General features: G+C 36.6%; 1 protein-coding gene across 1 annotated transcript in view; it reads left to right on the top strand.

Annotated features, from left to right (window-relative positions):
• Window positions 1-244: 244 nt before the first annotated feature.
• The window catches only part of LOC115231184 (synaptic vesicular amine transporter), a 31756-nt gene continuing 19882 nt past the window's right edge, over window positions 245-12118 (top strand). Inside the window, exons 1-2 of the mRNA XM_029801260.2 lie at window positions 245-335; window positions 1577-1655. Coding sequence (XP_029657120.1) covers window positions 260-335; window positions 1577-1655 — 155 coding nt within the window. The 5' untranslated portion in view covers window positions 245-259. The remainder of the gene's footprint in view (window positions 336-1576; window positions 1656-12118) is intronic.

Raw genomic sequence — 12118 nt, 5'->3', positions numbered from 1 at the left:
ATCTCTATCTCTCTCATATATACATATATATGTATGTACATACACACACACATACACGCATATATATATATATATATATTATATATATATATATATATATATATAATATATATATATATATATATATATATTTCATTTCATTTCATTTTGGAGTTTCATGTGTGGGGAGGGCGAGGCTGAACATCTCTACAGCGTGTCATGATCTCAAGATTACCAAATCTCTTCTTTTTCTTTTCAAGGATCTATAACGTTTGCAAACATGGGTATCGCCATGTTGGAGCCGTCCCTACCAATGTGGATGTCGGACACAATGGGCGCACCCGAATGGGAGCAAGGTAAGATGCTATTCATTCCATATCGAACTCGCATGCGATTGTCCAAAGTGTGTGCTTGTGTGTGTTGTGATAATTGCATACTTGGGGAAATTTATGGGATAGGTTTTATTAAAGAACTGGTAATCCTGTGAGTATAATTAATGAGTAAATATCGAGTTATACAGTTGTGGTCCTAAAGCTGTCTTTGTCCACAGAGCGGCAATGCTTTCATTGCCCTTTGTAAAGAACGCAACTTTGATATGAAAAGAATAATACAAACATTAAGGTACACACACACGAGCTCACTTTCTCTCTCTCGCTCTCTCTCTCTCTCTTTCTCTCTCTCTCTCTTTCTCTCTCTCTCTCTCTCTCTCTCTCTCTCTCTCTCTCACACACACACACACACACACACACACACACACACACACACACACACACACACACACACCACACACACACACACAGGCTGTTGATATTGGTACGGGAAAACGATTGATTTGTGTGATTGAAACTTTCTCTAAATGTAACTGAGAATCTTCGCTAAATGGTTAAAGCAAGTGCTGACCTTTCATGGGGCAAAGATTTTCAGGAGATATTTTCCCCCAAAAATGTTTTAGCTCTAAAAAGTATATTTCATTTTAGATGTAAGGATACTGAAGTCTTCTTTCACAACCATATGTATTAAAAGCAAAAAGCTGGGATCTTTTCGGTTTGAACAGCAGTTTTTTCTAGCGGTGTCATATGGAATTGTCACCCATAATTATGACCCTAGTATCGATCTATTGCATTTCAATCTGTTTTAGGGTTAGGGTTAGGGGTGGGGGGAAGGGTATCTTTTTTCTTCACAAATATAAATAAACCCAATCTGTTTCTTAAACGAGGGACATACCCATACGGCACAGAATGTTTTTTTTACCTCAATGGACGTCAGTGATTGGTTGAAATTACAGAAATTGAAGAAAAAAACAACAAATATCTTACAAACTATAGAATTTTCTCAATAAAGCCAAGAGAAAAAGATGTTTTATAAACACATTCTACCAGTACACGAAGTTAAAATTTTTTTAGTTACCTAGAAATTATGTTAAAAACTGCCGTTCAAACCGAAAAGATCTAAAAGCTGTACCAGAGTGTTGAAAATAAAATCTAGTTTTAAAGGGGTTTGTTGAGTGAGAGTGTGACCGAAAGGTAGAAAGTTTAATTAAAAATTGATGTTAACATTGGAACTGTCGTTGGCTAATTCTTACACCTTTCCTTTTCAGGTGTTGCCTTTTTACCCGCAAGCATTTCGTATTTGATAGGAACAAATGTATTTGGTTTACTGGCTCATAAAATAGGCAGGTAAGTGAGATGAGGATTCTGGTTTTTTTTTTTTTTGAGTAAATGTTGTTCAAATTTTGGTTAAGTTGCGCGATCACTTTAATAAGGACATATCGAGAGAACGATGGAGATCAGAAATAAAAGCAATGACGACGATGATGATGATGATGAAAAGAAAAGGCAACAAATACAACAGCAACAACAATACATCGTTCTCCAATCTTCATCGTTTGGTGATAATTTTCGTTCAGTAATATGCGTGTGTGAATGTATGTATGTATGTATGTATGTTGCATGGTCGGGTCGTCGGCGACTAAACCGGCAACCCCACCAAGCTTGCCTGGTGAGGAGGGTGTTTATTGGACATATTGGACACCCTGCGGGATGAAAGACAAAACCCGTCAAAGGGCGGAGGAACTCTTGAGAGTCAACGGCCATCCAATAAATATCTTAAGGCTGTATCATGCGCGGGGACATAGAAATAATCGAACTAAATACCCGATCGCGCGGTTAAACCATTGGGAGTGAAGGACTCCTAGCCTTTGTTAGGGCATCCTTCTAGGCGAAGGTAACTCAGGTAACTGGGATAACTCCGACATAAAACCTGCAGCTCAGTGGTTACCGATGATGTTGACTTGTTCTTCTTTTCGGATTATGGCTGCTGTTGCTTAGTGAGTGAGATTGACTCAGTGCACAGCCTTTCCTCACTTTAGAAAAAATCTTCTTGCACAGGCATTGCACGATAACAACATTGATTAAGCTTCGTGCAATGGCCATACTCGATAACGAGGGGGCAGCCACCATGTAAGTATGTATGTATGTATGTATGTATGTATGTATGTATGTATGTATGTATGTATGTATGTATGTATAGAATGATGGATGGATGGATGCATGGATAGATAGATAGATAGATAGAAAGACAGATAGCTGGATGGATGGAAGCAGAGATAGGTAGATGGATGGATGAATGGATGGATGGATGGATAGGATAGGTAGATAGATAGATAGATAGATAGTGGGTTGTACGCATGCGTCTTTCTAAACCTTGAGTGTGATGCATTCGCTCTTCCGTGGTTGCTGTATGGAAACATACCAGGTCTTTGCACATCTCGTGATGTGGAATGAAGGATCCAGGCAAGTATAGGTGTGTGTGTGTGCTCGCGCGCGTGCATATGTATCTTCGCTTTAATATGCGACCGATATTATTTCTCCGCGTTAACGTGTATTAATGTAGATGTGTGTATGCGTTCGTGTACGTATGTGTATGTGTGTGTGTGTGCATGTGTAGAAACGGTTTCTCTGCTGTCAGTTTTATACAGTCAACCTGAAGGATAGGTGGAGACATTAAAGCACAAAAATGCCGATAATTTCTACAACAAACAGTCAAAATGTCGCTTTTATGTAAAACAGGAAATAAAAAGGAATAAAGTTGTTTGGTTTTTTGGTTTTTTTTTTCCGAGAGGAGAGAAATGACTCGGAAATATGAAGAAAGAATCAGGCGTCATGGGACACATTTTCAAAGATTATCCCCCAAAAATCCAGATATAGCGAGGGGAAGGGGTGTCGTTAATATCTGAAAAGGTAAATTAGTCAAATATACCTGAAAATAACATCTCAGATATTCTAATGCAATTGTGACACTCCTCGTCTCCGATAAGTCGATTTATTATTAAAAGTAAAAAAAAAAACAGTGAAGTATATGAAGAAACATGAAAACATTATCATCATCATCATTATTATTATTATTATTATTATTATTATTATCATCATCATTATTATCATTATTATTATTATTATTATCATTATTATTATTATTATCATCATTATTATTATTATTACTTATTATTATTATTATCATTATTATTATTATATCATATTATTATTATTATCATCATTATATTATTATCATTATTATTATTATCATTATTATTATTATTAATCATTATTATTATTATCATTATTATTATTATTATATTTTATTATTAACTGATATGTTATTGTTCGGCAAAATGTGGGCTGTGTCGGAGTCATCTCATTTTTGTACTAGAAAAAAAAATCTTGAAGCATTTGATGCTTAATTGCTTTCGTGTAACCAAATAGAAATAAAATAGGTACCGCTAATGATTTGGAGAGTCCTATGAATATAAATTTTCTGTTTATTTTTTAATCTAATAATGATACAGTCTGTGATATTGAATTAGGGATGGCAGAGACCAAACATTAGAATTATCACTTCAAACATTGGTATAGAATGTTAGGAAGATTATTGGTGAAATCCTGGCAACCAAACGATTTGCTCTCTTAACTACCCCACACTTGTCCGGAAAAGAAACCTTCCCAATATTTATATTTCTTTTTAAAAGAATTGACTTTTCTGTATTTGTCACTGGTAACGCTGCAAACGACGACATATTGAAAAAAGAAATATGTAAATCTTTACAAAAGAAACCTGTTGTGCAGCCAGGTAATATAAACTAGTGCTGTATTCCTTTAACAATCAAAAACGATAATTCAATCATTATTTTCGATTTTAAATTAGACAACGAGCATGCAGTCGATAAAGTAATTTTCTGTTCCTGAATTCAATATCTGAATCTGTTTTGTCTACGAAAATATTTCAAATTTATTTCCATTCTGTCATTTTAGTCCAATATCGACAAAATATTACCTTCTTTTGACTCAGTACAGAAATGGAAAGATAATAAATTGAATCAACGTTGATATATTTATCGGAACTCATTTTAAAGACCCAAAAGAATTCCGGCCGAAGTCAATTGAACAAATTAAATTAGAAATCAAAACATTGAAGAACAGAACTAAGACGAAGTTGTTTTGTGCTCCTTCTTTTCTGCTCATTCACTACCCTTAAATTTTAATGTTGCTTTACTGGCTCTCTCTAGGTTTCCAGCCAATATATTTACCTGCAATGCTGATAAAACTTGTCTGCTCTGACTTATGGAGTCTGTTACTTTAAAACATTACTCCGCAGTTCTAAAACTCTCAACACATCTATCTTCCGCTTATTTTTCACAAGACTTTTATGAAAAATTGCTGGGTGGTTTTAGATTCCTGGATATTACTCAGAGAGAGTATTTGATTGGCAGAAGCATCAGAGCGTTGCCAAACAGCTTGATGATATTTCGTTTGCGTCCCGAATGTAAGTCCTTTCGACTTATCTTTCCTTCTTCTGAGATCGATAAAACAAAATACTGTTTGAGTAGTGGTGTCGATTGATTCGTCTCTACCCTCCTCTAAAACTTCCTTCTTTCAATATTAAAACTACTTTCTTTTTTCTTTTTTTGAGAAACCTATTTTCTCAAGAATGGTATTTAGGCAGTGTATCCCAGAGCCCCAAGAATTACAGGTATAAACCTGGACTTGTAATCTGGATAGAGTATCTGCAGATTTCTCAATAGTTCAGCATAGGTGTTCTCTTTTTCACTGATCTTCAGCTTTATGTTAACATCCGCTGGGCAGCTAATTTCTACAACTCTACACAGTTTCTCTTCTCTATCCCAAATCATTATATCAGGTCTGTTGTGCTTACATTTTATTGAATTTTTCACTGGGACATTCCATCAGTACACCTCTTTATTATTAGTGGCTATGGTGGCTTCTACCATATTGTGGGTTCTTATTTCTTTGTTCCCGGGATTATCCTTCCGAGTGATTTCATTGTAGAGTGTTCTAGCCACAACATCATGTCTCATCGGTAGATAATACTGTGATGACATTTTCAGACAACTGCTTATGGTGTGGGTAATATCTTCGGTGTTAACCCCACAAAGTTTGCATCGGTTGTTACATTTTATTGCTTTTCTTGCATCTCTATTCCTTTTTTGCATCAGGTAATTGATTGATATTTCTTATTCCTGGATTTCAAACGCATACCTTTCAAAGTGGGAAGTAGTAATCCGGCTATTGGCCCATGATAGACTGCTTTGATGATTAATACTACTACCGTCTCGGAGTTTTCTACTAACATATCCATGCATAATCTTTTTCTCATATAGGTTTATCCTTTCATATGATAATACATTGTAGTAGAGTCGTGCAACGTCTTTGGGCGTGTATTCTAGGTTATCAGACAAAGAGTGTTGCTCAAGGAGCTGCTTTCCAAGTCTTATGATGTTATCAGCCTCATGTATGCAAACTTGGTCAAGGGATGGACTTCGACACTTCCTGGTTAAAAGATGTTGTCGAAAGAATATGATACGACACTCAAATGCATTTTGAATCGATGCTAAGCCTGTATGTATGTAATGTATGTATGTATGTATGTATGTATGTATGTATGTATGTATGTATGTATGTATGTATGTATGTATGTATGTATGTATGTATGTATGTATGTGAGAGAGAGAGAGAGAGAGAGAGAGAGAGAGAGCGATAAACCTATGCCTTTCTCTGTGTGTATGAGTGAATGTAGTTTTATACACTTTCTATATGCAAGAATTCGCACATTGTTTCAAATATTTATTTGATTAGATTTATAAACCAATCGGACACCAATTTATTAATGAATTAGGATCTTTTCGGTTTGAACGGCAGCTTTTTTCTAGCGGTGTCATATAAAATTGTCACCCATAATTATGACTCTAGAATCAATCTATTGCATTTCAATCTCTTTTAGGGTTAGGGGTGGGGGAAGGGTATCTTATTTTCTTCAGAAATGTAAATAAATGGCGGTGCCCCAGCATGGCCACAGCTCATTAGCTGAAACTGGAAAAATCAAAATCATCAAAACCCAATCTGTTTCTTAAACGAGGGACATATTCATACAGCACAGAATGCTTCTTAACTCAATAGACGTCAGCGATTGGTTGAAATTGCAGAAATTGAAGAAAGAAAACAACAAATATCTTACAAACTATAGAATTTTCTCAATAAAGCCAAGAGAAAAAGATGTTTTATAAACACATTCTACTAGTATACGAAGTTTAAAATTTTTTAGTTACCTAGAAATTATTTAAATAAAACTGCCGTTCAAACCGAAAAGATCCGTGAATTGTGTCCCTGTTGGTGCCTATTAGCAGCTGAATAGACTGAGAGTCTAGAAAGAAGTACCAGTGGTATTTCAGGAACACCCGAGGTTTTTCACACGTTGGCATCCAACTTTCACTGTTTGGCTGGTTGCGTCTTGTGTTTTTGTATCTTAGATAGATAGATAGATATGTTTGTGTGCGAGCATGTGCTTTTGCGCAGGCGTGTTTGTTTTTTTCTATGCATATATAAGCACGTGTGTGTCTGTGGTGTAAATACTTGCTAGTACTTGCTTAAACCACACTCATAACACACACATACTCACGCATATACACACATAGTCACGCATGTACATATATACACCTACACAAATACAATTTACTATTTATATGCAAACACTATCAACATGATTAAATGACTGTTTAAAGTAAATGTGTCTGTCTGTGTGTACACGTGTTTGTGTGTGTCTGTGTGTACACGTGTTTGTGTGTGAAAGAGAAAATGAAAGAAGGATAAGCACACACACACACACACATATATGTATGCATATTCATATTCGTATATATATATATATATATATATGTGTGTGTGTGTGTGTGTGTGTGTATGAATGCATGTATATACATAGACACATGCACATATGTGTGCTTATTTCTTCATATACACCTTTTATATACTTACATGCATACAATCATAAATTTGTACATACACAGAAATGTATATGTGTGTGTGTGTGCGCGTGTGTGTGTGCGTGCGTGCGTGCGTGCGTGTGCGTGTGTTCGTGTGTGTGTGTTCGTGTGTGCGCGCGTGTGTGTGTGTGTGCGTGGTGTGTGTGTGTGTGTGTGTGTGCGTGTGTGTGTGTGTGCGTATGTGTGTGTGTTCGTGTGTGTGTATTCGTGTGTGCGTGCGCGTGTGTGTGTGTGTGTTCGTGTGTGTGCGTCTGTGTGTGTGCGCGCGTGTGTGTCTAGACAATGTTAATGAGAAAAGTAAAAGTAGGCAAGCAAATTGATGGGAGGTGGGCCAGGATGGCAGGGGTGGGCAGGGTGGAGGTCTTTATATGATAGGCTGTGAGCGATTAAAATCTCTGTAGCACGAAATCGGTTGTCCATGTCCAATAGAGAGAATGGATTTGCAGAGACACATGTTCTAGCAAATTCATTAAAAAGAAAGCCATTGCAGAATTGAAGTGGAATTGTCCAACATTATGAAGTCCGGATATTAAGTGGTACGCGTCCGGTCCAGAGAAGCGTCTCATGAATATTCATCGATTTGTTTGACGTCGTCAGGAGTGAGGACAACGATTGGTAGCTAAGGTGGTGACATAGAGACAGATGGAGAGAAAGGGAGAGAGAGAGAGAAAGGGAGGGAGGGGAGAGAAAAAGGCATTCTGGAGGGATCGATAGATATACAGACAGATAATTAACTAGAAAGAGGGAGAACGAAAAAGTTTGATAGATAGATAGATAGATAGATAGATAGATAGATAGATAGTGGATAGATAGATAGACACACAGAGAGACAGACAGACTGATGGATAGATAGACAGACACACACAGACAGAGAGACAGACAGACAGACGGACGGACAGACAGACTGATAGATAGACAGACAGACTGATAGATAAACAGACAGACAGACTGATAGATAGATAGATAGATAGATAGATAGATAGATAGACTGATAGCTGAATTAATCGATAGCATAATCGAAGTTATCAAAATTCAAATGAATGTAAGAGAAATGTGAAAGTAAACGGATTTGATAATAAAAGACCGATCTGTCGGCTTTGCGGGTCATCGCGATGCTCCGTCTTCATTTTTATTCATTGTTATCTAATTGGTGCCATTAAAGGTAAATTAGGACTTTACAGGTTCCAATAATGTCTTTTGTCAGAAAACTATGAAGAGATATTTTGGTTCGCAAGGATTTCTGCTTTAGTTTCGAGTAGAATTCTTAAAATATGAATGGTTTTTCTTTTCCCTTTATCGTTTTTTTTTTTTCTTCTTTTTTTCTTTTTGCAACTCCACTAAATTTCTTATTTATTTCTTACTAGCAGTATCGCCCGGCGTTGCTCGGGTTTGTAAGGGAAATAACTATAAAGCATTTTTAGAGAGTTATAGGAAAAAAAATAGCAAAAAAATGCATTCAAAATGGAAAAAATATGATGGTAAATTTTTTTTTAAATCGTTGACTCATCGTAGACATTTTTAGTGAGTTACTTCCCTTATATTTAAAAAATATGCATTAAAATGGAAAAAAATGATGGTAAATTATTTTTTAAATCGTAGACTCATCGTAGACATTTTTAGTGAGTTACTTCCCTTATATTTAAAAAATATGCATTAAAATGGAAAAAAATGATGGTAAATTATTTTTTAAATCGTAGACTCATCGTAGACGCGCGCTAATACGCAGAAGGGCTCGATATGAATCACGACTATAAGATACCCGGTTTTGGTTAAACTGCACCCCAAAATGTGGGAGTATTTAGGAATCTAAATCGGAGTAGACAGACACACAACCTTACTTTTATATATAAAGATTTATTTTCCCCTGTTCGTGTCATCTTATCGGAATGGCATCATGTGTTCCAGGCCAGTATCCCCTGTTATAAGTACTACATAAGGAAATGATTCCCTGTTGAAAGCAGCCACTGTAAAACTGAGGAATGCATATTGACTTCCCGTTGCCCTTTGTTTTACGTGTGACTCGAAGAAGAGTCGGTTACCACTAATTTCATGCATAAAGCATTAAACTTGCTCCTTCCTCCAACAACACTGTTGACAGACATATCTGAGCAGCAACAGTCAAACAATTAACTCGGATCTTTTCAGTTTGAACGGCAGTTTTTTCTAACGGTGTCGTATGAAATTGTCACCCATAATTATGACCCTAGAATCGATCTATTGCATTTCAATCTCTTTTAGGGTTAGGATTAGTTAGGATTAGCATTAGGAGTGGGGGAAGGGTATCTTTTTTCTTCACAAATTTAAATAAACCCAATCTGTTTCTTAACGAGGGACATATTCATACGGCACAGAATGCTTTTTACCTCAATTGACGTACTGATTGGTTGAAATTGCAGAAATTGAAGAAAAAAAAAACAACAAATATCTTACAAACTATAGAATTTTCTCACTAAAGCCAAGAGAAAATGATGTTTTATAAACACATTCTACCAGTATACGCAGTTTAAAATTTTTTAGTTACCTAGAAATTATGTTAAAAACTGCCGTTCAAACCGAAAAGATCCATTAACTCGGTCATCTGACAGTTGATCAATGACGAAACTGGTGGACTACGAGCAAAAAGGCTTTCGTCATTTTAGTTATTTCCTCTTTACTTTCAACGTTGAAATCCTGCCCGAGTCAACATTCATTTTTTGGGGGTTCTTATAGAATACTAGTGCAGCTTTGGAGTTGATATAATCAACTCGGTAAATTCGTCCCTCCTCGCACCAAAAAAGAAAATCTGAGCTGAGGAATTACAACCGTGTTTCGTGGTCTGCTACCACAACAGCTCCTTCATAGGATCCAGTAAGCTCAAGACATCATCAGGAGGAACCACGTCCGGTTTCGGCCCCTACTCCTCTACCGTTTTGACGTGGCGGGGCCCCCGCTTTCGGGGGTGTCTTCAGCTCTTGTGTTGGGTGCATGTCTTCTTTCTTCTGTTCCCTGGCCTCTTCGATGTATCGTCAGCGAGTGTCAGCCGGTGACTGACTGACTTGTCAAATTTTCCCCTTTAAATACCTGCTGCTAGGCTCCAGCAGGCACCTCCAGCAAGTTGTCAACCCAATCTAAGGGTTTCTTGTTTTATCTTCGCCACCAGATGGCGAAGGATGGCGGGGGTGGTGGAAATACAGTTCCAGTAATATTTATCTGCCACAACGAGATACATCGAACAAGATATAATTAATCTAGCTCTGGTAGATAAACCTGTGTGGTGGCGTTCATGCCTGCCTCAAATGTATCAGGAGAAATGATTCATCACAAGTGTTGAATCGCTATCAAGTCGCGAATTCGTCGCAAATGACACATATACACACACACATACTCACACAACTCACACATACACACACAACATGCACATACACACATACACAAATATATACACACAAACAAACACCAAAATGCTTATACATACTCATGCACACACGCGCGCATAGATTTTCGAACCGTCGGTACATGAGAACTAATTGGTTAAAAATATTTCATTGAGATTATCTCATTCCTCCGTGACGAACTTATGACAACGAATCATTGGCTTGGAGTGGTTTCAAAAAGCTGTATTATATCAACTACGAAAGTAGAATTAGAAAGAATAGACCCAGACATTTTATTTGGTATTATCCATCGTTTAATATAGAAGTGACAAGAGCTATAGCAAGGATCTTAATTTCTTTACATACGAGGCATTTTCCGACATGCCATAGGTATTATAATATCTTTAACCGGAATACTGTTAAAGTATCTAATTCCACAACTTCACACAAAACATTGCACTTTCGGATGTAGCTAAATTTACAAGAAGTAATAATAGTATTGGTTATATTGGTGGTAGCTATAATGTAAAATGTATTTCTGTTAACTCAATGCAAATTACCTATTGTATGATATGCATAAGTGCACCATTAGTTTTCCATTCACCATTCATAAATTTGATCTAAGTTTAACAGGCAATAAATTTAAGGTTCAATATCGCATACAATAATTCATTTCGAATCCCAGCTTATATGTAGAACTTGAAGGATAAAAGCATCCAGTATGATAGCATATGGAAGTTTTCACCAAAGATGAAATCTTGTAATAGAAATAAAATGTTTTGCGTTATATGCACAGCGGAAGCTATGGAAATTCTTTTAGGTAAGGATTCAATCTTGGATGGGAATTTTAAACTGATATCAATATGTAAACTTAAGACATTACTGCCCCGGTGTGTATCTAAATGCATGATAATTTTTTACATTTTCACAACATTCAGCTTCTCCGCTTTTTCGGGGTAGTGACTTCAATGAACGGGGACGGTCAGTTTTGCACTTTAGTCATTTTGCATGTTACTGTTTTGGTTTATGAACTACAATAAAAAAAATACCTATTAATTATGCTCCTTTTTACATAGAAACTTGAGAATACTTGTAAATATATGTGTGTATGATTATCTGTAACTATATGTGTCTATCTATATATGACTGCAAAAATATAGGGACGAGAGATCCGGGTGCAAATATGCATGCGTGTGTAGGTACTTCTATGAGTAACATGAGAGTGAATGTACATGTGAGTGCAGTCTAAGAGTATATATGTGTATAGTAGTAGTAGTAGTATGTATGTATGTATGTATGTATGTATGTATGTATGTGTATGTATGTATGTAACAGCGCGTCGCTGCGTCCACCATTTCTTAGTGATTCCCTAGTACTCCCTGGCGGATGATACCCCTGTACCCCTCAGGCAACAACTCTCCAGCCCATGGGTCTATTTGGGTAGCCGTTGTCGCTG

The sequence above is a fragment of the Octopus sinensis genome, unplaced genomic scaffold (genome assembly GCF_006345805.1).
Source record: "Octopus sinensis unplaced genomic scaffold, ASM634580v1 Contig17701, whole genome shotgun sequence".
In the NCBI taxonomy this organism is placed as follows: Eukaryota; Metazoa; Mollusca; class Cephalopoda; order Octopoda; family Octopodidae; genus Octopus; species Octopus sinensis.
This window is presented reverse-complemented; position numbering and strand designations above follow the sequence as displayed.